The 24,943-nt window shown below is 40.9% G+C and overlaps 1 protein-coding gene across 4 annotated transcripts in view; it reads left to right on the plus strand.

The window, feature by feature from the left end:
* The window catches only part of ITSN2 (intersectin 2), an 87,655-nt gene that overhangs the window by 53,749 nt on the left and 8,963 nt on the right, over positions 1 to 24,943 (plus strand). For 3 of the 4 annotated variants that reach the window (XM_080389214.1, XM_080389211.1, XM_080389212.1), the window contains 11 exons: positions 355 to 476; positions 2,164 to 2,339; positions 2,627 to 2,771; positions 3,240 to 3,445; positions 4,258 to 4,322; positions 5,238 to 5,404; positions 5,731 to 5,776; positions 5,961 to 6,082; positions 7,755 to 7,851; positions 9,456 to 9,647; positions 24,291 to 24,412. In XM_080389214.1, coding sequence (XP_080245340.1) covers positions 355 to 476; positions 2,164 to 2,339; positions 2,627 to 2,771; positions 3,240 to 3,445; positions 4,258 to 4,322; positions 5,238 to 5,404; positions 5,731 to 5,776; positions 5,961 to 6,082; positions 7,755 to 7,851; positions 9,456 to 9,647; positions 24,291 to 24,412 — 1,460 coding nt within the window. Of the gene's footprint in view, positions 1 to 354; positions 477 to 2,163; positions 2,340 to 2,626; positions 2,772 to 3,239; positions 3,446 to 4,257; positions 4,323 to 5,237; positions 5,405 to 5,730; positions 5,777 to 5,960; positions 6,083 to 7,754; positions 7,852 to 9,455; positions 9,648 to 16,315; positions 20,015 to 24,290; positions 24,413 to 24,943 lie in introns of those variants that run through there. The other variant, XM_080389213.1, reaches the window with a different exon arrangement.

Here is a 24,943-nt window from a genome sequence, read left to right on the forward strand (position 1 = left end):
CAACTGTGGTATCTTTTCAACTTGGAAAATTATAATTGCCTTAAGACTATATTAAAGCACTGGTTTAGCCAGGCAGTTTGACAAGGAAAGATGAGAAAGTAAAGGTTTAATTTTTTTCACTTCAGAAAGCAATGCGTTTTATTGCCTATGTCATATTTACTATGATTAGCATATTAAACTCTTGTATGCATCCCATCGGCCTGCTGTAGCTGGTGATCTCTGAGTATTTGCATAATGTCTGGGGCAAGAACTGTTCTCTTGTATTCATACCTGTTGCTTAGAATGATTTGGCTCCAACGAAGTGCATGTCTTTCAGCTGTATCAAAATGGTAACTAGTTTTCTTACCCTTTCAGGCAACGCTGTTAGTGTCTCAGAGTCTAGGAATCCAGTTGCCTTGGTAAATTACAGAGCTTTGTATCCATTTGAAGCAAGGAATCATGATGAAATGAGCTTTAATACTGGCGATATAATTCAGGTAAGATTGGCCATTCATGTTTGACTTGCAGAAATCACACACACGCACCCTCTTCCCCGGCCTTGACATGCACGAGGTCTTAAGTGTCAAAAGCATTACATTAATAGATTTGTGAGGCTAAGGCTTACTCAGAATTTAAATTGGATTGCTTTTTAAGAACAGCTGAAATTAGAATTAGTTCAGACAGAATCTTTGTTTGGATCTTACACATCCTATAGGTGTTGAGAATCTGTTTAAAATAACATAGTGAATGCTAAACAGACTTTCTAAAGTTAGTAGATCAGGAATGATACGGTGGTTGCAGTGCGTTGTACGTGTACAGGTTGGCCTCTAAGTGCCTGCTTGAAATATAAGCATAGTAAATAGAGGCATGAATTATTAATTAATAGCAATTAAATGAAAATAAAACAACTTATTTAACAAGTAGATGTGAATGGTTCTTCAGAATCTTAATATAATTTTCTAATGTCTTGTTGACATAGGCTGGTTAACCTCACCATAATATTATTAGCTGGTCCTTTATGAATGCTCCCTCAGGCAGATATCTGTAGTAGTTTATTCTGTGTCCGTTCTTTGTAGCACTTTTCTGGATTCAGCTGAATATGCTATCTATAATATTACAGCAGGACCATAAGATGGGAAATGTTTTTTGGCGTCTCAGTTGAAATCTGTGTCACTTCATGTGATTACGTCCCTTGACAGCATACAAGTGTTTGAAAGCATGTGCCTTCAGGTGGACTTGTGAAAACTGATTTACAGCCATGGCAGTACAATTATTTATGTATCTAATATATGTATAGTTTCTCCTCATTTAGACTGTAACGAATATAGGTAGGTGAAAAGGGAGAATTTACAAAGCAATGTGGTACAAAGTATTAAAACACTTAAGTATTAGCCTTCAGTTTGGCAGTGTTAAATCATTTATTTATATTTTCCTACCAATGAAGCATTGAAGAGGGAACAAGAGAAGTAGGTTTTGCTTTGGCTTCCTTCTCAGACATAATTAACTGTCATAACTACTGATAACTCATTTTAGAAATAGACTAACAGCTGCCACTGCCTCCTCTTAAACCCCAAACCTCAACTAAGCTAACTAGGTGATAGTATTTTATGAACTGCAAATTTTTAGCTAATTTTGACTAATTTACAGCATAATGGAGGCTTCAGTATTGCTATGAACATTTAAGGATGCTCTATACTTAATTGTATAATAAATTTCAGAATTTTTGGACGTGTTTTGGATGCAAATGACACTGTTAATTATATCTGTAAGCAAAACTACAGCAGTTGTTTCCGTGAGCTGATAAGTTTGCCAGCTGCTGCCTCTTGGCTGCACATTTGGTACAATACAACACAATGCACTGTAATTTTTGGCAAGCCAGAACGGCTCCAGGTATAGTACCTGATCCCCGGTGTGCATATTTGGAGCCTGTTTGAAGGAATATGTTGTGTTTGAGGCCTGTCTCTACCTGTGTCTAAAAACTGTGCAGTTGCATCATCGCCCTGTTTGTTGAACAGTGGAAAACCAGGTCCATTCTGAAAGGGAAGAGAATGAAAATGCTGCTTATTGTATGTGTGTTGCTTGCACTGCTCAATTCAGAGTGCCAGCAGGTGCTGACGTGCTGGATACCCTGTTTGTTTTATGCTGCCAATTGCATTTTCTTTGTGTTTATCCTCCTGTCCATAGGTTGATGAAAAAACTGTGGGAGAGCCTGGTTGGCTTTATGGGAGTTTTCAAGGACATTTTGGTTGGTTTCCATGCAATTATGTAGAAAAAATACCAGAAGGAGAAAAATCTTTATCTCCTAAGAAGGCCTTACTTCCTCCTACAGTATCATTATCTACTACCTCAACTGCTTCAGAGTGAGTTTTTGTTGTGTTTCTGTTAAAACTGCTTTTCCTAAATTTAGCTAACACATAATATGCTGTATAGCTTAATTTGGTGTTTGTTTTTAAAATACAAATGCAGAAAACTTACTGAAGAACCTACCTGAAAGTCTTACCTTGGAAATTTAAGTATTTGACAAGTCTGCTTTGCATTGTATAGAATATCTGTTTTATGTATGTTAAAATAAAAAAGGTTATTCTATTTGAGGTACTTTTAAAATAAAAATTGTAATGTGTTAAATATGCCTGTATTCAATTTGCAGACCACTTTCATCAAGTAAATCTGCAGAAGAATCTGATTACCAAAACATACCTTTTTCTAGCCTGAATGTTAATACAGCATGGCAACAGAAATCAGCTTTTACTCGCACTGTATCCCCTGGATCTGTTTCACCCATTCATGGACAGGTATATTGTGTGAGAGTGGAGACCTTGCTGTATTTTAGATTCATGTTAATGAAACAGATTTAAAGAAAAAACACAACTTTTCTAATACTGGGTGCACTGAACAGGCTAGAGGATAAAGAAGCGAGTCTGAATGCTCCACTAGTGTGCACTGACATAATTCCATATCTTTCCAGGAACCACTGAGCAAGGAGACTCATGCAATATGTTTCATAATTCTAAAACCACTTTCACCTATAACTAGACACACCAGATGTTTGTAACAAATAAGAAACAGAGTTGAGAGATTGTTCTTCAATCAACGGCTTATATACATCTGTGTAAAAAAGTATAAATTATTCAGCCGTCAGTTAGGAATGAAGTTGTTTAAACTTCAATAAAGGATACATCAATGTTTGTTCATTTGTTTTTAACACATGCACCAGTTTGGGGTAGTGTGGCCAATCAACATCTCCACTTCTGTCTTAACAGGGGCAGCCTGTCGAGAACTTAAAAGCACAAGCACTTTGCTCTTGGACTGCAAAAAAAGAAAACCACTTGAATTTTTCAAAAAATGATATTATTACTGTCCTGGAGCAACAGGAAAACTGGTGGTTTGGGGAGGTACATGGAGGAAGGGGTTGGTTTCCAAAATCATATGTCAAGCTCTTACCTGGGAGTGAAATCAAGAAAGAGGAGTAAGTGTGACTTCTGGTTTTGGTTTATTCAATAGCTTACAAAAAAAGGTGGTTTAGAGCACACAATTCTTGCAGTGCTTTAAAGTGCAGAACATAAATACCATTTACGATTTACACCATGCCATTTTAAGCTTCTATTATTTCATTCTGGCAAGCCAAGTAATGTTGGTCTCACTACTGTGTAAACAGACAGTCTTTCAAGGCTGAATGCTGTGAAAAATCAGTGGTGTTTGATTATTCATCAAGTGCCAGACTCTGTTGTAGTTCATTACTGAGTCAGCTCTCTTGCAGCGTACTTGTGTTCTGCCTCTGAAGGTGCCAATTTCGAAATGACCTACAAATATTTGTAATCTCTTAACTTGCATCTTGCAGAAGTAGTGTTTTTTTCTGTGCTTGAAAAAATCATTATTCTAATGCTGCAAGGTAACTGTTCCTTACACACAATGGTACAGTCATCCCAGCAGTGAATTGTTCTTTTCACTGGTTATGATAAAAGTTCTTAAAAATTCTCTAGAATGACAGAATTTAGACAATCTTTAATTTGTATTTCTTTTGGATAGCATAATTTGCAAATATATCCTCTCATCTTTCATCACGTTTCTTTTTTGAAGTGGTGTGCTCTTGGATGCATTCATATCTTAAATATCAGTAATACCTGTCACTGTCTGACAGTCAAGAAAGCCTTTGCAGTTAATTCAGAGGCAATACCAACTTGGAGATAAGCAAAGTCTGGAGATACTAGTCTCACCCTAATAAAGAGATTTGTTTTTGCTCAAACTTTTAGTTACACAAACCTTTTTTTCTTTCTACAGACCAGAAGCTATTTATGCAGCTGTGAACAAAAAGCCTAATACACAGCCTTACACAGCAGGAGAGGGTAAGACAGCATGAAATATGCTACTTAATGGTACAGTCTGTTTCTGCTTAATGGCATGTGAATAAGCTTAAATATATGAAGAGCTTCTGAGCAGGCCTTTTAATGCTTTTCCAGAAGAAACAGTACAAATGTTGAGCTACTGATATGAGAATTCTAAAACAGGAACTTAGTAAAACTTAAAACTAATTCAGGTGGAGCATAGGCCTGGCTTTGTTTTTAAGAGTTCTGCTCAAGCATCAACTTATTTCTGAAAACCTAAATATGTCTCATATCCATAAGCCAAGTTCTCTTCCTGCTTTTCTCTACTGTATTATGCTATGCTCTAGGGATGTGAGGAGGGATTTTCAGTCTCCTGAGTGTGGATCATTCTCTTTTAATCAGTAGGGAGTACAGAGAACAAATACTACCGGAGAAAAAATTGTGGAAAGCATTTTCTAAGCCTTTTAATCTAGCATATCTCCATGCTTCCCCAATTACACATTAATTCCGCTTGAGTTTTTTAATTTTTGCTGTTAGTCAGATAAGAATGTTTTTAATCAGGTTTAGGTGTGTAATACACATTCTTGCTGTGAAACACAGAGGTAGGGTGGAATACTTAATGCAAGAGATGAGTTTTCAAGCCATGGTCTACAGGCCTGTGCTGATCCACAGGATGATCATAGGTTAGTAACCCCCTGTGCCAAATTCATCTATCTGTACACAGTTGTGTGCCTGTAATTCAGAGTTGTAAGCATGAGGCAAGCTGTGATTACCATCAGGCAAGTAGGTAGGTTGATTAACAAACTTGTGAAGACCTGATCTGTGTTATGAACACACTGATGAATGCTGGTATCAAAGATACCTTACTTGCATCCAGCATACTTTTCTCTTCCTATCTGAAACTATTGTCTCCTTCTTTATATGTGCTGTTTGCAGAGTATGTTGCACTCTATTCATACTCAAGCTCTGAGCCTGGTGACTTGACTTTCACGGAAGGTGAGGAAATCCTAGTGACCCAGAAAGAAGGGGAATGGTGGACTGGGAGCATTGATGGCAGAACTGGAATCTTCCCCTCCAACTATGTCAGACCAAAGGATCAAGAAGTGAGTTCATGTTCTGAGAATTAATGCACAATACTTTCAAATTTATTGTATTCCTAGTATTGATATCTCTTAGATAGTAATTTTAAGCAGAGGTTAACGTGCTTGACAGAAGAGAAAAGCCTACGTAGCTTATGCCCTAGCCTCTGAGACAGAGTCACACTGTTTGTCTCTGTGCAGATGATACTTTATAAATTGGTTAGGATGGTATTTTGTTAAATACAGGCTCAATTATAATCTCCATGTGCTTTTCTGTCCACATGCTTATAGTTGGTGTAAACTCTGCTGGTTTTATTGCACATTAAAAGCTTATCGTTGTGTCTTTGTAGGCTTCTAGTAATGCTGGCAAAACTGGAACAGTAAATAAGAAACCCGGTAAGTGTGTGATCACTTTTAATATTTGGGACTGTTTCTTAAGCAACTATGAGCATTTAGGTTCACAGCAGTGTTTTAACGGTGGCTAATGTTCTTGGCTGCAAGATACGTACCAGGATATTTCTGTGGATCTAGTTCTTGCTGTAATGATCATTGCATTTGTTATTTTTTTCATCTTTTTCAGAAATTGCTCAGGTTACTACAGCCTATGCTGCATCAGGAACTGAACAGCTTAGTCTTGCTCCAGGACAGCTAATACTTATTCTGAAGAAAAATTCTAGTGGATGGTGGCAAGGAGAGTTGCAGGTAGCTGTTAAAGGAGAAATATTTGCAACTTCATGAATGGCAATGACATGATCTTAGGTTCAATTTGAGAAAACAACTAAGTATAGTGTTTCAAAAGCTGTCTAGAAAGTTATTTTCATTTTGTATAAACCATGTTTTGGGAGAAAAAGTTTTTAATTAAACCTTGGGTTGCTGTTTTTTTGGGGTTTTTTTTGTTGGGTTTTTTTGTTGTCACAGGAGAAGGTAAAACAATGAACATGTGCATGGGAGGGAGAAGATTGGTATTGACAGTTAATAAATTGGTTAGGATTTAATTAGTAAAAAATTAAATTGTAAAATTATTCTGTTGAAAGAATAGGAATTCTTGGATGTTGGAGTTGGAAGCTAGTTTCCTGTGAAGGTTGCTGTTCCCTCTTTTCTCTTTCCCTCACCTAGTGATGAATTTAAAGTCCCAAGGATTAAGGGTGCTTTTACATGACATTCTTCTTAAACTTCAGTTTTTGCAGCCCTGTGGATTTTGTCCACAATAGCCTTCATCTTTGCAACCAATGCAGAAAATTAAATCATGATTTTATAATGTCTCTTTGTTACCCTTTAGCTTAATCTGCAGCGTTAGCCCGAGTTTAAACATGTTGCTTCCGATACTGAATGTTGTTTCCAATATTGGGATTGAACAGCATAATAGAAAGTTCTGTCTTCTTAATATCACTTAACTGGCCTTTCCCAAGGTATTCTACAGCCACACACGTGGTTTTGAGTGAATACTCTTGTTAACACCTATCTTCCCTCTTCAGCAGTTGTAACAGGACTGATCTAACTGTTCAGCATCTGTTCTTAAAGCTAGCCTGCTTTACAGATACAGGACGAGAGATCACAGCGAGCCAGTTGAGAAATTGCTGCACTGAGTTTCTGTGAATTAACGACAGTGGAAAATTTATTCATAGTATGTGCAAAAAAAATAAATACAGAAAACAATGAAAAGTTTGTATTTTATAAAAAGTAGATCAGTGCTGGTTCAGGAAGAAGCCTCAAAGAATAATATAAAAAGTGCAGGAAGAGAAACTAAGATACATAATTGTCAATTCTTGCTACTTTGAATTCCTTTTTTTGTTGTAGTAGAGCTCACTCTGCAGTTCCAGGTTTCTATCATCTTCTAAAATGTTGACTTTTACATCCTGACTTTTTATGTACTCTGAAGTATATTTGATTCTTCAGTATGTGCAGAGATCATCTTTACCTGTGGGACTGAAAAAGCAAAGATTAAAAAATGAGGAAAATCTTTTTGAACTCTCACACGCTGTACTAGGTAGGAAGTGATACCAAATACTTAGGTACTTACCTCTGTTCTGGATATCGTGTTGGAGACTCCTGATACGGTGTGTAAGAATGTTCATGGAGTGAAGTTTCAGCCTTACAATTAAAGTGTACACTGAAATCATTAGCTGCGCTTGAAAATTTTGGATGAACTCATTTGCCAGAACATATTATGATGCAGCTTTATTTGAACGGGGTTGTTTTATCCTTTAGCCAGATATTTTTTCCTTTTGAGTTCTGTTTAGTATTTAGTTGGCGTTTGTAAGCCTGGCTTTTTGTCTCTTGTTGGTAAAACTGTGTGACACATTTGTTGCATTTTTTCCAGTCTATAGACTATTTGGTTTCCTGATTGTGTCATAAGCATTTTAAACATTCACAGGCAAGAGGGAAAAAGAGACAGAAAGGATGGTTCCCTGCCAGCCATGTGAAATTACTGGGTCTGAGCAGTGAGAGAACCACATCTGCTGCTCCCTCAGGTAAAAAAAAAAAAAGCTTTACGTTTTATTTACAGTATTTTATGTGACTGTTTCAATTGTTCAGATACTAGTCTGAATTGCATAACTAGCTTAATACTCTGTTTAATGGCCTGTGGTGGGTTGGCCCTGGCTGGGCACCAAAGCTGCTCTGTCCCTGCCCCCTCAGCCGGGCCGGGGCAGAAACAGCGACGGGCCGGTGGGGCGGGAGCGGGGCAGGGGGCGATCGCTCCGCAGCTGCTGTCACGGGCAAAACAGGCTCCGCGGGGGGAATCAGTTTAATTTATTGCCGGTCAGAGCAGAGCCGGGCAGCGACAAATAAACCCGAAGCTCGAGGCGCCGTCCCGGGCCCTCCCCCCGCGGCCCCTCCGCGCTCCCCGGCCGCGGCGCAGGGCGGGCCCGGGGCGGGGTCAGTCCCTCACACGGTCCCCGCCGCTCCTGCCCCTCCGGGGGCGGCTGCTCACACCCTGCCCTGCCCCGGCCCGGGGCCCTGCCGGGCCGCAGTTCCCCACGCCCGGCCCCGCCGTGGGTCCCCCCGCGGGGCGCAGCCCCTCAGGCCCGGCCGGCCCCGGCGCGGGTCCCCGCGGGGGCACCGGCCCTGCCGCAGCCCGCCCAGCCCGGGCTCCTCTCCCCGCGGGGCCACGGGCCCTGCCCGGAGCTGCTCCAGCGCGGCCCCCGCGGGTCACAGCCTCCCTCGGGCACCCCCTGCCCCGGCTGCGGGGGGGGAGCTGCCCCCCGGGGCTCCGGGGTGCCCGCAGTGGGCTGTCGGGGAATCTGTGCTCCGCCACCGGGAGCTCCTCCCGCCCTGGCCTGGGGGGCTGCAGCGTTCTTGCTCTCGCATGTTCTCACTCCTCTCTCTTCTGACTGCTCCTGGTGCTGCCCAGGGGTTTGGCTGTTCCCAGCCCTCCCTGGGAAACTCCATGTTTCCAAATGCTAGCAAAAAGCTTACAGAAAACTAGCAATCATTGACAAACACCTTGGAATGGCATGCACAGCTCCTTGTGAGGAGGGAAACTAAGCAGCAAATTTTCATTAGGTTTGAATGGCTGGGTACAAATGAGAGTATTTCATAGAAAAGGAGCTTTTTTCATTCTGCATGCTTAAATTGAGCTGTTCTCCACAGCTACGATTTGCTTATACAACAGCTTCCTGGGTGTTACTGGACAGAACTTCCCTTTGACTAAACTGGCAGATCGTGATTAGCTAATGCACATTTCCTCTTCCTTTGCCATGTTTTTCTCACAAGAATCAGCTGTAGATAATCAAGCTCGCTTTCCTTTCTGAGCCAGTAGGAGATAGAAGCATACTTGATTATATTTTAAAGTGTTTAGAAGGTCAGTAGATACTATGCTAACTGAATCCATTTGCTATGGAAGTGCATAGTTAGATGAAGTGGAAATAAAGATTACTGCCTGGCCCAATTGGGGGGGGGGGGGGGGGGGGGGGACAGTAAAAGAAAAGGGAGGACAGTTCCATGTCAAGATAAGATCATGTAGCATTTTTCTTATGTAACAGGTTGTTTTTTTCCTATGGTTATGTAAAACACTGAAAACCCAATCTTAATACTAGTGTAACACACAGTTCTGCTATTTTTGTTTTTTCTTCAGTGTGTCAAGTGATAGCGATGTATGATTACATGGCAAACAATGAAGATGAGCTCAGTTTCTCCAAAGGGCAGCTCATTAATGTACTGAGCAAAGATGATGCTGACTGGTGGCAAGGAGAAATCAGTGGTGTGACAGGTCTCTTCCCCTCAAACTATGTGAAGATGACCACGGATTCTGATCCAAGTCAGCAGTGTAAGCATCTTCTATTTTTTATTAATTTTGTTACTTTATTTATTCTTCTGCTTTGTGTGTGGAATTTGGAATTCCAGACATCCCCTAAATGTATTGGTACTTTAAATACTCTTTCTCTAAGTACTATACTATAGTACTAAGTACTTTAAATATTTTTCCATTTAATCTACAACCAGTACAATACCAACCAACCAGTGTACGATAGTGAGTGTGCTAGGATGAGCTAAAAACATTAGATTTGGTAGGTGTTCCCCTTCCATTAAAGATGCTAAAGTTTGATAACCGACATGGACTGGGAATTGATGCAGGCATATTATGCTTGTGTATAGAACTTGAGTTGTGCAAAATTTGAAAAAGTGTCTGTTGTAGTAATCTTTACCTTAAACTATCAGTTATATAAAAATAACCATAAAAAAGGTTAGAAAAAAGTTTCTAGTATTAGCAAGTGGTCTATCCTATGGTAAATATGTGTGTCCTGGCTCCTAGCAATCCAGTTCTCACCCATTTCTGAGAAACAAGATACATATCAAAGCATATGTTAAGCTGAAAATTATCAGCAGCAGGTTGAGAATTGAATGCTGGAATGTACATTTATCTGACAGTCAGAATTTTCTCTGCCTTTTTTGCACTTAAATACAGTAAAAATATCTGGTGTCCCCTCCACATGCACACCCCATTTTTTTGGCCCCTCTCCCCAGAGATATTTACCACCATTTTTACTGGCTCAGCTTTCCATCTTTCGGGCACTGTGGTTGAACCAACTTTTATATCAACCCAAGCCATCGGTGGGTTCAGGGACATACTTTGATGTCAGAGTTGCTCCTTTGACATAATAAGCCTTGTTCCTTTACTTGCTGTTTTTTCCCTAGGCATCATTTATGGTTTCCTCGGTATAAAGACACACATCCATAAGTTTGGTTGAGGTTCACTTTTAATAGCTGTTGTAGTTTAACCCCAGCTGGCAACCAAGTACCACGCAGCAGCTTGCTCATCCCCCACCCCACCCAGTGGGATGGGAAGGAGGATTGGAAAGGAATGTAAAACTCACAGGTTGAGATAAGAACAATTTAATAGGTAAAGCAAAAGCTGCACACGCAAGCAAAGCAAAGCAAGGGATTCATTCACCACTTCCCATAGGCAGGCAGGTGCTCAGCCATCCCCGGGGAAGCAGGGCTCTGTCACACGTAACGGTTACTTAGGAAGACAAACACCATAATGCCAAATGTCCCCCCTTCCTCCTTCTTCCCTCAGTTTATATACTCAGCATGACACCCCATGGTATGGAATACCTCTTTGGCTGGTTCAGGTCAGCTGACCTGACTGTGTCCCTTCCCAGTCTCTTGTGTCCCTTCCCAGTCTCTTGTGTCCCTTCCCAGTCTCTTGTGTCCCTTCCCAGTCTCTTGTGTCCCTTCCCAGTCTCTTGTGTCCCTTCCCAGTCTCTTGTGTCCCTTCCCAGTCTCTTGTGTCCCTTCCCAGTCTCTTGTGTCCCTTCCCAGTCTCTTGTGTCCCTTCCCAGTCTCTTGTGTCCCTTCCCAGTCTCTTGTGTCCCTTCCCAGTCTCTTGTGTCCCTCCAGCATTCTGGCTGGCAGGGCCCAAGAAACCAAAAAGGCCTTGACTTAGTATAAACATTACCCAGCAACAACTGAAAACATCAGTGCGATTATCAACATTGTTCTCACACCAAATCCAAAACACAGCACTTTACTAGCTACTAAGAAAATTAACTCCATCCCAGCTGAAACCAGGACAATTAGCCTATAGCTAGTGTGTAGGACCAGTTTGCACTTGAGATATGATCGGCATAGTTGTGTTTGTACAGAAGAATTCACAGACTCAGTAATGATGGTACAGCTTGGATCGGAAAGTTAAAATATTTTCCTTGGATAGCTTGTTTTGGTACATGGGCAAAACAGAGTAATGCACTGCTCTGAAGGCTTTCTTTTTAGCTAAATTACATCCATGCTCACTTTTTTAGTAACAGATTTTTGATATTTTTTTAAGTGCCTCTTGTCTATGATGTGAAAAACTTCTGTGTTTTAGATTGAACTTCGTGTACTTTTAATTAGGCATATCTAGATCATTAAAACGATCTTTTGAAGGTTTTTTTTTTATGTTGTTTACAAAATCTCATTTTTGAAGAAGTAGAAGAAATAGTATAGACTAAATCCTGATGGACTATAAAATTAAGATTCTGGCCGAATGCTAAAACTTTCTGAATTTTCAAAAATGGTAGAGATACTAGCTTCTCATAGCAGGTGCGTTGCTATTTAGACTTGGAGAATGCTTGAGGTTGGAAGGGATCTCTGGAGATCATCTAGTCCAACCCCCTGCTAAAGCAGGGTCACCGAGAGCAGGTTGCACAGTCATGTCTGGGTGGGTTTTGAATGTCCTCAGAGAGACTCCACAGCCTCTCTGGGCAGCCTGTTCCAGAGCTCTGTCACCCTCAGAGGAAAGAAGTTCTTCCTCATACTCAGGTGGAACTGCCTGTGTTGCAGCTTGTGCCTGTTGCCCCTCATCCTGTTGATGAGCACCACTGAAAATAGCCTGACCCTTGTGCTCTTGGCACTCACCCTTGAGGTATTTGTAGACATTGATAAGGTCCCTGTGGCTGAACATGATACAGGCAAGGTGATTACATATAGCACTGTTCTTCAACACTTGCCACTATTTTTCAACAAAAGGTAAGACCAAATTGTAATTGGAAAGTTTTGAAAGATTTTATTAAGTTTTTTCTCATTATTTGCTGATAAGTTGTTAGGCATTTTCTCAGGTTTCAGTGTTGTGGATTAAAAATGTTTCCATTCATATCAAACTGTGGCTTTGTGAACAGTATATTCCTTTTGAAAGTATATTAGAATCACAGAATGGTTTGGGTTGGGAGGGATCTTAAAGATCACCCAGTTCCAACCCCGCTGACATGGACAGGGGCACCTTCCACTAGAGCAGGTTGCTCAAAGCCCCGTCCAGCCTGGCCTTGAGCACTGCCAGGGATGGGGCATCCACAGCTTCTCTGAGCAACCTGCTCCAGTGTCTCACCACTATCACAGTGAAGAATTTCTTCCTAGTATCTAACATAAATCTACCCTCTTCCAGTTTAAAGCCATTACCCCTTGTCCTGTCTCTACATGTTGTTGTTAGAAGTTCCTCTGCAGCTTTCACGTAGGCCCCCTTTAGGCACTGGCAGGCTGCTATAAGGTCTGCCTGGCACCTTCTCTTCTCCAGGCTGAACAACTCCAGCTCTCTCAGCCTGTCTTCGTAGGACAAAGGTCAGCCAGTGCACCCAGATGAGCAGATGTGCACCAGGTCACCTGTACTTGGTTGTTAAACCTCTGTCTAAGAAGTAATCTGTTTGCTATGAAGCAGATCTGCTGGTGCTTAATTAACAAAATCCACCTGTTGGTGAATGAAGAGTATGTTGAATGTTATTTTCTTTAAGTTCTCTGAGTAGTTCAAATAAGCTATCATATATCAGTTTTGTGCTGGGGCTTGCGCTCTTTTGTGATACTAAAACATGCATTCGGAAACCTCAGAAAAATCTGTCTTGAAGTCCAGAGCCTGCTCAAAACCAGTGTGTCTTGTTAGCTCAAGTGCAGCATTATGCAAATATCATTACAGAGATTTCAGCTGGGCTGCTTTCATATGGTGTGAAGCCTGAGCTAATAGGCTGTGTTAGCAGGAAGCTAGGCCTGTACCATTCTTCTGTAAGCAGAGAAATACTTAAATAGGTACTGATTGAACTTTCAAACTTCCTTGGATTTCCTTAAAATATTTTTTGCTCTTATTTAAATATAGTGTAGAAACTATTATTAGTATTCTTAAGAAATCACTAATGAATTGTCCCACAGAAATGTTGATGTGGCCCTCTAGGGACCAGCTTAGAGATATGACAGAATATAATATAAAAAATGCATTGTTATATTTTAGAAAATTGTTAATCTGAGTACCATGTTTCTGTTGAAAAATAGCATTTTCTCCCACTGTCTCTTCTAGATGGTCAAATGTAACGGTACTTGAAAGGGAGCATGCAGGTTTGGTTTACTCAGAAATGTTTGTGACTTAGGAAAATTCTGCTTTTCTTCAAATTTAAACTGTTATATGGACCACCTTTGTATCCAGAGTCTTCCCTGGGACTTGCTAGTTATAGCTGTAATGGCAAACTTCCCTAGCAAAGAAGGAACTTAGGTCAGTGAGATGTTTCTTCACCTAGGTTGCTGAAATAGCTCTCTGGACAGGGTAAGCTGTGCTGACAAAGTCACTTTACCTTTTGGTGTAGCTGCACATCCTGGCAGAGAGTCAAGGGTGTCACAGGTCTGTCAACAGGTCTCTTAAATACAACTTAGTCCTAGTGATTGCAGAACACAGAACACTTGAGAATCATGCTGTCAGTGACCTTGGTGATGGTTAGATTTACTCAGTTTTAATGACATTTTAATAGCCCTTATTCTAATGTTTGCAGAGAAGTCATCATAAAGAATAAATAAGATACACAGGAGGTTTCAGAATATAAATAGCTATAGATCTAAAGTAAAGGAGTGTGCATAGTCTCACAATCTTTTGTTCTTCGTTGAGTGCTGCTTGCTTTATCATTCAGGGTCTGATCTTTTGTGTATTGCCAGTACCTGTCTAGGACGAATCTACCAGGTTTTCTTCCCAAGGGGTGTGTAGGGCAGTAGGCATGGTGCACTTACCACTTTATGGTTCTTTCCAGTGGCTTGGTCTGGAGATAATTTTGTTACTTCAGCCAGTCTTTGTCTGCTTTAAACAATTGCCTTTAGAACCTTCTCTCCGGTTGGCTTTCTCAGTGAGATAAGTTTTCTCAGTTTACCCTCTTATCCGTGGGACCAGCCTGAGCCTTGTTCTTATGTTTTCTTTAGTTGGGATTTTCTCCCTTCAGGTACCTCAGATGGAGGCAAGACAGATGCTCCAGCAACATCTGTATACTTGGTTGCTGGCTGTCTTTTAGTGTTGGAGATCAGGTCAGTTCTGAGACGTTCTTGCTGAGCGCTGAACACTTCAGCCAGGTGGACATGCCTGTGCTCAGTGTGCATTGTAGCTCATCTTAGCTGAGGTACCTCATCTCCTTTATGAAACTGTTTTTTCACAGAGCTGCATGTTGCACCAGTTCTATCTACTCTAGTGTACATATAGTTACTGTTTGTGTTCAATCTTTTTTCTTTTCATAGGCCAACATTGTTGCAGTTCCCCAGGCATCTAACTTACTCCTTCAGGTGCTCAGACATGAGCTCCAGGTAGTCCCCATAGCCTGATAAACACCTCCTTCCCCTATTTAAACCTGCCTGCTCTGCCTTCTGCCAATGCAGTGGCAAAAGGTGGTTAGACTGGGAACAGATCCTCTCTCCATAGACAGTTCTTGACACGCCTATGACAACAGTGTGAATTTCCTTAGGTATGAAATTGATGTTTATAGTAATACCACTAGATCTACCTAATTTTTTTTCTCCCCAAACCTTAGCTGTAGATGCGACACATTAGAGACATGAGGCAAGTCCTGTCCTTTCAAGAACAACGATCTGTATTTTCAGTTTACCTCCATGCACAAAAGGTCATTAGTAATTCCTGTCTGTCACTGTCTAATGAATGAAACTGACTGATTTTTCAAGTGTTTTCATAGTGAAAAAACAACTTCTGAACTGACACGCTCGTGGCAGTGCATGTCTGTGTCTATATGTGGATAACACGTTTTGAAGTTCTCAAGTTATTGCCAGCTAGCTTCCCGTTATGATTATGGAGTAAGAGTTCATGGTATCGGTGGCTTTGAAGTGTTGCAGATCCACATTCATTTTTTTTTAACACATGAAGATTAATAATTTATTCTAAGACTTTATTCAACAGCTCCAGAATTTTACCCCTTTTACCAAGGTTCATATATGAAATCAGTTCCCTTAGTGACCCTAGTGATGCAGTCATTTTGTATTTGTGAAACTATTTGGTGAATGTCAGTCAGGCTTGTTAATGCTCCCAGGTTGAAATTCTGGGGTCTGGAATAGTCTCTGGATTGTCCACAGGGTGTGTGCAGCTGCAGCCCACCTCATACCACTTGCCTTTAACCTGACTTTGCAGTTCCTTTTCTAGACTGTGTAGACCTTGGTTTCTGATGGGTATATTGAGTGATGTGGTACATGCTACTTCATGCGCACAAATTACTAGAGACAAGGTTTTAATTCCTTTCAGGTGTTGAACAGTCTTGAACAGGTTGATTTTGGTGTGCCAATGTGAACAAATCCCAGTGAGGCTTTTCTTTACAAGTTTAGGTTTTTATCTGGTTTTCTAATGTCTCATTACAAGTTTCTCAGGAGAAATCCTGGCTTTGCTGAAAATTCAGGGAAATTTGCCATTGCCTTAAAAAAACCTAGGGCTTGACCTTGTGTTGTTGAGTCTACCTTGGGAAGAAACTTTCTTCCTCAAGCAAATCAGCTACATGTGTTTTTCAGAGTCAAGTGATGGCTGGTCACAAGTGCTTAAAATTGTGTGTGTTTATAAATATGAAATTAAGAGTAGAAGTTCATGATGTCTGTTTTCAGAAAGTTGAATGTTCGTCATTCCTTTCTGAGCTCTTTGGTGTTGTTCTGTCTTTGTCCGTAGAACTCATATGTTTCACTCTTCAAATTTATGTTCATTTTATCCTTCATTTTTTTTGTTTTTTTTAGGACCCAATGTTGTCTTCCAGTGTGAAAGCACCTCAGAGACCCACTATCCAAGTTTGACTGTAGCGTGGAGGCAGGGTGGCCAGCCCTGCTCACATATCTCTGACACAATCCTTTTGCTTCGTTTGAACATTAGATCCAGTCAAGAAATTAGGTTTTTGTGGGTTTTCTTATAATCTACAGTTACGGTTGATTTGTAAAAGCAGAAAGGATAGTGGGTCTTTGTGTGGCTTTCACTGCTGTTCATTCTCGTTTCCTTTAGTATTTTTCTTTGGTATTGATAATTGTAGATCATTAGCATGCATACCAAGTTACCGTTTGCATGGTGGGATTGCAGACACACAAAGACCCACTATTTGCACAGTTTATCTGAGCTGTTTTGATTGGGCAGTTGTTCTTTTGATGTTGTGATGTACGTACTTTGCAGAATTAAAATGTTCACTGACTACTGTTCTACTGGACTTGATTTAATCTCGTACATATTGAGCTTTTAAAACTGCAAGCCTACAAGGCTCACCCAGAGGACAAACCCTAGTTGTCTTTGCTGCTGATAGTCACTGTGATTATAAACATGCTACAAGATCTAAGATACAGATCTGGTGCAGTCCATCCACCCTTTTAATAACCTTTTTAACTAGGGAAAGAACTATTACGCGTAGAGTGGAGGATATTTTAATTTGTTTCTTCCTTCACAGTAGTACTATAGCAGAAATTTGGATTATTTTGGCTCAATATGTCCTACCCCTAAACAACCTCCTTCCTTTAAATACTTTAATTCTGATAATTTGTATTTGCTTTCGGTTTTGGTAAATAGCAAACATGTACTAGTTACTGCAGTAAGTACACTTACACAGCCCCTGTGCTACAAGACCCTTTCCCTGCCCCTTTTCTTCATTAAATAGTTAACGGTACCAAATAGTGTTTTTATCTGGCTGTGGTCTGGAGTGACTTAAAGTAGGTACTACCTGAGTCCTGCTGGTCTTCTGTTAAATAAATTGGAGCAGCCTAATATGTAGGTAACCTCGATAAAGAGATGTTGCCAGAAAAGAAACACTAACAGACACCTGGAGCTGAAGGCAGAGCGTTTGGGTTTAGGAAAGGAACTATACTCCTCAGCTCAAAAGTGGTCCTTAAAGGTACAGTTATGGCATGTCAGCAATATGGTGCAGTAATGGTGCCCATGTTTGATTAGTTTGGGGGGAGGGAGGGACCAGGGCTTTAGGAGTATAACCGTGATACCCCTCTAAATAAAATTATTAGTTTAATACAGACTGCTTGTCTGCTTAAATAGTTCTGCGCTTCTGTAATGACAGGAGAGATCTAGTAGGTGCAGTATTTTAATTTAGTTGGTTTTCTGAACTTGGTTACAAAACAGCAAAGGTCACTTATGCAATCAGAAATGTTTACAAAACACTGCTTGTTTACTATATATATATATATATGAATGTTGTGAAGGTACTATCAGGAAAAGGTTAGTCCAATTGCAGAGATTTAAAAGCCTCTCTCCAAAATTTCTGTTACATATTTAATATACTTGATCAAATAACGTATATGTGCCCTTGAGTTCAGAGATAAATCTTTTGTGCAATACAGACTACAGCAATGTGCCTACATAAAACTACAAATGTTTTTTTATTCTGGATGTATTTTGTCTAAACCAATATTTTGTTACAGAATGAAATCATGTTATTGTAGGCAAATAATGTGCTAGATAATTCCTCAAGTATTCTAGCTGACCTGATTTCCTTATGAAACTATGTTTTAAGTATTTCTACTAAAAATATGCTAATCACCCTGAATTGCCTTCTCGGATTTTTTGACTTTGAAAGCCTGTTTAATGCAGGGTGAAGTGTGTTGTGCTACACCAGTGGCATTGAGCAGTCACTGTAGTCTAATAATTAGGTGATCTTACAAATTATCCCATTTCTAAAAGGCACCGTTAACATGTGGGATTTGAACCAAACTGGTTTCCCAGTGTTCAGTGACAGTTTTCCTTGAATGCCAAATTGCTACTAATTGTCATTGAAAAATTAAAAACAGCTTCACGTCCTATCTGGGATGTTCTCGGATGTAGTTACATGGCATTTTTCCAAAACCAACTGGCATTCTACCCATTTTTTAACTGATACAGTTGGAGATTAGGGTATTGTTGGGTATGTAGATATGAGCATTGATAATTATTGAAACAGCTGTTTCATTGATGATTATTCAAACAGCTGTCCTTCAGTTTGAACTGATGAGTATTGAAATGAGGCATTTTGGGCTTTTCATGTTTCAGTATTACCTGAGCGTGCTCTAAATTCTCTAACTGTAGTAACAAAGATAAATAATACACCTTAATAATATTGACTGAAAGAGCTGTAGTCTCTGTCTTCAGTATTTGTATCTATTGCAAAAGTCTTAACACAGGTCAAGCACAATCGCCTGAGAGCTCTGCTCTCCTGTCGCACGCTGCTGCAGAAAGAACTGAATACAAACACCAGACCATTGATAGGAAAGACTTAGGCTGAGGATGGCCTTAAAATAAGGCAAGCTTATTTTAAAATAATGTTCTGTAACAATGAGGAGGTATAGCTAATAAAAGCTGGGTTTAAATAAGACTTTCTTTCAAAAATGTTACTTTCTGTCTGGTTGTGTGCAATCTATTCTCTTGTTGATAAAAGAGTTGAGTTCAGCTGTCATCCCAGACAGCCAAGTAAAACTAGCATTGAAGTGTTCATTTATCTAGGTGAAAAAGGTTGGCTTTGGAACTAAAGGCAAAGTGGAAAGTAGAGGTTTTTTGTTGAACTGGTGGTTCCCAGTCAAGAGCGGGGAGTCTAAATGTTGCTCAGAGCCACGCCAAGGTTAGCAGTTAAAACTGAAGCCAACCAGGAAAGCAAAATACGTTGTTGCCTGCAGTGTAATACTTGCTTAATATTGCTTCCTGTGGGCCAGCAGAGAATAGGGGCCATGGTGTAATTGTGGGTAAAAATGAGAACGATGCTGCAAATATGCAAGAACAGGTACTGAAACGCTTCCTGATTTTTTTAACTGTCTAGTTTGCATAACAGACTAACAACCTGCAAACGTGTAGTTTTGCAAAAGCTTAGTTTACAGAGCTGAGTTCCTGAGCTAGCAGTTGGATCGATGCAGGAAAGTCTTGTGCCACCACCGAGACCTGCTTGCAGGGCTGTGGTGTGCGAGTAGTCAGTGAATTGTGAAGGGCTGTGAAAGCATACAAAGCGCTATCTTAATGTCAGTGTTAGTAATGTTACAGTTAGTGCAGAAGGCATAAAGCTCCATCAAAAAAAAGTTACGTGCTAATAATTGAAATGTCTCCTACCAGTCACTGAATATTTATGCCATCTCGATGCTTTCTCAGGTCATATCCCTGTGTGATGTTCTTGAGTCGGGTTGGAAACACCTGTAAATAAGTCTGCTCATAGGAATGCCGACAAACCTTGGCATGTAGTAGTGTTGGGAGCTGCTACAGGGTCACGCTACTTTAATGTAATGAACTAATAAAACTGCTGCAATGGTGTGTGCTGCCTTAAAATATTTTTTTGTTGTTCTTTTCAAGCTAGAGTGTTAATGTTTGAGGATGATTGTTAAGACATGCAAATGCAGGCTGTGCTTAGCATGAGGCAATTGTTCATCTTTGTTTTTAAACAAAGTTGTAAGATAACTATGCAAATGTATTTTATTAAAGGGACACATAAAAGGTTCTAGTTTGTCTGTTGTGGTTTTTTTGTCCATCGGGGAAGGATGTTTTCCCATCGGAGTAGCTTGGTACAAGCCTTATGTTACCTGGCTCTGTGACATCTTGAAAATTGAATCATAAATTTCTTCTGTTGGAGCAGAGAGAATATACTTCATTTACTGATTAGGGGAGATTGGATAAGTTTTTGTTATTTTTCCCAGGGCCTGATTGAAACCAGCTTTTCCATGGCAGCAGATATCTTGAGTTAGTTCCTTTCACAGGTTTCAGTAGGCACAGAGGCTACTGACAGCGACAGGCAGTGACAGGAGTACGTTGCAAGTGAATTAGCCTTATGTGTGCCAGTAGAGATTGTAAAATGGCTGTGGGTGACATCCCACGATACCACCAGTCTGTTTTCTGGCTGTACCAAAGGGACTATTTTAATGCCAGCCCATGGTACTTAAGGTGAGATGTAGTCTTTCCACAGGAGCCTGGGAAAGTAGAGGCAGGCTTATACAGGCCAAAAACCCCAACCCTTACATGGTTTTCCCAGCCATGTCAACTGGCTTGAGCTAAAAAAACCTGCCAAAACCCAAAAAAACCCCCAACAAAACCCAAACCTACAACCACCACTGCCCTCCCTCCCCCCTCCAAAGAAAGAACGATCCAAACAACCCTAAATAAACCAAGCTATTTCCTTGCAATGCAGTTGACATAGGCCACCTCTACCCCTAAACAGGCTTCAGTGGTGACCCAAAGTAGTGATGCCTCTGGTATAGATGGATCCTTCAGGGTAAGGGCCTGAGCTCATGTTTGAGGCTTAAGATGTCTTTCCAGAGCTGTCATTTTTAATGTGGTTTTTCATTGTTTGTTGGGGAAGGGAACAAAGCACTCAGTGCCCTAGCAGATCTGGGCATCTTTGTAAACCTTTTATCCCTCTGTTTTTTACTTCAGTTCTCTGGAATTGGCTTTACAGTGAAGAATTCTAATTCACTTCCCCTTTTTTAACAAAGAATAAAAAGGACATCTTTTGAAATCGTGATAGGTCTGGTTCATCTTTCTTTCATCTGCAGGATTTCTTTTCTTCAGAAAGTGTCGTTCTTCCTCTATGTACTCAAATCCAAAATATGTCAGTAATTGGAAAGGTTTTCTCCCCCAGCTCCCCCTGTTTTTCAGGCATTTGAATCTCCTGCAGAGCATCTTTTCACTGTGAAACTCCGTAGTTTTTCATGCAGGGTTAGTTATGTTAGTAGGAAGAAAGTATTTCTTGTTCAGGTATATTTGGAGAGGGAAGTATAATTTTAAACACAACTTTAGCGACTGGGTTTCCTGTTTATAAACTTTCCAGCTTGTTTTACCCTGCCCCTGCAAGACAGCTGCTTCCTCGTCTTGGAGAGCAGGATTTATCGTGAAGGGTGCCACAGTTACAGCAGGCATCTCTCTCTTGCTATGCCCTAAGCATCAAAGGTCGGTGGTCTTGAGAGGGAGCTAGGCAGATCATGCCCCACTTTCTCTGAACGGTACCCCGCTCCCGGTGGGAGCGGCAGGCTGGCTTGCCCTCCAGAGGTAATGTGAACCTGTTACCAAGTCAACAGAGGGAGGCAAGTCCCCAGCGTGGGCAGCGGAGATGCCCCTCTGCAGGCGCTCCCAAAAATCTCGCTGCTTTTCACTAGCTCTATGGGGAGCTTGGGATGAAGCTTTGCAAGACAGAAGCCAAACCAGCAGCTTTCATCTGCCAAAACAGGCAGTTTTACTGCTTCCATGCACATTCCTGGCTGCTAAACTAGCAGAAAACTACTGTTTTCTTTTTCCCCCTTGGGATTTGTTTGCTGCCAGGGTGTGAGCTGGGAGTCAGTTAAATGCCAGAACTGATGGAGGGAATGGAAACGTGGGAGGAGAAAGGGTATAGAGACGTCGGTCCACCCTTTCCATACCAGTGAGCCCATGGGTTGCTATGGCCACTTTGGAAAAACATTGCCAAAGGCACTAGGCAGGTAGTAGTTCTATTCTTTCCCTCGTTCACTTTTCTTCCCTTCAGATCCAAATGCCTGAACTCACTTTTTATGCCAGTGTGATCAGATCAATCAAAATTTGGGGCATTTTCATTAGTGCTTTATTTAAATATAAAATAGCACTCATCTGTTCATCCCAAAAGCTGACAGTCCAAATACAAGGTTAGTGCAGGAGCCAGTTAATTTAACTGCTTTTTTGTATCTGATAATGAGTTTATGAAGCAAATCTATTTTAGGTGCATAAAAAGAGGCTTGTTTTCCTTCCAGCATTGGCTTCAACTTCAAGCAGACAGCATGCGACAGGCATAAACCTGAGCATGTGGGTTGTTTTAACAGCTGTGATAGAAGCAAACAGCAACAGGAGCTTCAGTCCATCCCTGCTTTTGTGGTAGGAGCGTATCTTGCAGTAGAAAAGAGAACCATGTGGTCAAAGCTGAGACTTTCAAATCTGGACAAATTAAATCTGGTCACTGTGCAAGCCCTTGATTATCCTAAAATTTCATGTCTTAGTAACCAGGTGGCCTTAAACTCAGTCCTGTACAGACTAAAGAATGGCACTAGAATCCAAAAGTAGTACACATTGGCCACAGTCCATCTCAATGGATTGAGGTATCAAACTTCATAGGAATCACTTTGATCTGGAACTTTACACCTTTTTCTCATCTGATTTTGGCCTGATGGTAACCTTGGGAGGAACTAAGGCCAAAAGCAGCATCCTGCACTATTAAAAGAGCTGCAGTCCCAGATGTCTTCATAAAAAGTTGCCTTCTTTTCAAATCTAGTCAGAAAGCTTGCGAACAGTGATCCTCCTTAGGGGTACAAAACAGAACCAAAAAGTTCTGATTTTAAATCTAGCTATTGCCTTTACTCCTTTGCATTGTTCACAGGGCTTCCCTGTTCAAATACTTCAAACGGTGTCATAAAACTTAATTTGACAAGTGTTCTCTTTTGCTGAAGCAGCTCGATACCTGTGCAGCAGGAAGCTGCCCACTAGGCCACTGTCGCGTCAAGTTTAGCCAAACGTTTAGTGTTTCTTGGTGTGTGTGCGCATCCCCGGTTTATTACTAACTCATTTTAATTTCATTGTATAGAGCAGCCTTCCCCTAAACAGATGTATGCACCAGCAGCGAATAGACTAAAGTCACGCTCCAGTGTCCTAGGTGTGTTAGGGTGACTAGGGAGACGCGGCCCTTCCTGCTGTAGGTCACTCTGCCTTTCATGACACCTGTAAACTTTGAAAAAGTATCATTCCTCTAGAAATGCTGGATATAAGTGAGTCCCTGTGATGTCCTTTCTGCTGTCCTGCAAAATCCACAGTTCATGTTGTATCAAAATCTGATGCCATCGCATCAAGTGATAGATGTATGTTCTCAAATGCTCTGTAATTGTTGGGTTTTTTTCATTTTCCCCCACCCTGCTACTTTGCAGTACTCTGCTGGCATGGAATGGCTAACAGAAGGATTAGAGCTTGACTTTCTGTGCCCTACTTTACCCATCTAAACATATTCACCACTTTGTTTTTTTACCAGTTTTTGATTTGGTTACTAAATTTCAAACATTGTTGTCATGCTTACTAGTGTGTACAGTAGAGAAAAGTAGTGTGAAGCCGTAGGGGCTGCATGTTACTACTGAAAACTTGGGGTTTGTGTCATTGAGTGTCTGTGTGTTCCTGTGCATGATTCCGATTGTTCATACTTGATGCATAAAAATAGTTCAACATCTTTCAGGCTCATTTTGTTTCTAAATGAGGAAAAAATGTTGTACAACTGTAGCATTATGCATTGTGACTTCACAAATTTGTACTAGTGGTTTGTATCAGAAAACAATAATCAAGGCAGAGAGCTTTAGAAATGGCGTGGAGATTAAAGGTGCAGTGTCCTAAGTGAGAACCAGACACATTTTAGATGACTTCGTCTCACAAAAGGCATCATATAAGGTAAGAGAAAAACCACAGTTTTGAAACAGTATGGCAGAAAAGGAGAAGGGATGAGAAAAATCATGAGACAAATGGAGTGGCAGGAAGTCAGGAATTCTCATTCTGCATCACAGTACAAGACCAAGGGATGTTCAAAGAAATAAAAAGGTGATGGACTGAAAAATGACATGAAGTGGGGAGGGGGTTGATCGCTACATCACTTCATTTTTGAAACTCACTGCTGCTGTGGACAGGGTTTTACCACTGTGTATATAGTCTGAACCATAGGCTGGTATGTGTTGATGCAATTTTGTTAATTTCTCAGATCTGATGGCCTGAGTGGGATCTAAACTACTGGCTTATTTCTTGTAGGGTGTGCTGACCTCCAAAGTCTTGACACTATGCAACCGATGGAAAGGAAAAGGCAGGGCTATATTCACGAACTCATTCAGACGGAAGAAAGGTATATGGACGATCTTCAGCTCGTCTTGGAGGTGAGATGCCTTGGATGTGAATATGCATTTGGAAAAAGAACACTTCTGTCCTACTGAATATTGACAATAAAGGGATTCTTGCGAATTATGAAAAGCTGGGGGAAGAAGGGGGTGTGAGCACTTACTTCCCATTCTACCCAATGTTATGTGGCTGGCCACCAGGCAAAACCATCACGTTGTACAAGGACCTTCCTGTTTTCCAAAACCCTTTCTTAGGTGTTTGGGCTCAGTGTAAAGACAATGGGCTGGACTGGGGTGTCTCGCAAAGCTGCACAGGCTCCTGACAGAAGCTGAGCTGTATAAGCACTATAAAAGTTTATCGTCTGCCTTCATCTCCAGTTTTATTTCTGGAATCAAGACCACCTTGCTAGGCAGGGCAGGAACTGGCCAGTGTTAGGTGGTCTTGGACATCTGATGACCTTTCTGAACTCTGTGGTGAAGTGCTGGGGATGTTAAACAGACTGAGTTACACGGGTACGCTGCTGTCAGAGGTATTGTGCCGAGAACCCCTGAAAGAAGCTGTAGTTGGGT

Source organism: Falco punctatus (genome assembly GCF_963210335.1).
Source record: "Falco punctatus genome assembly, chromosome: 5".
NCBI classification, from domain to species: domain Eukaryota; kingdom Metazoa; phylum Chordata; class Aves; order Falconiformes; family Falconidae; genus Falco; species Falco punctatus.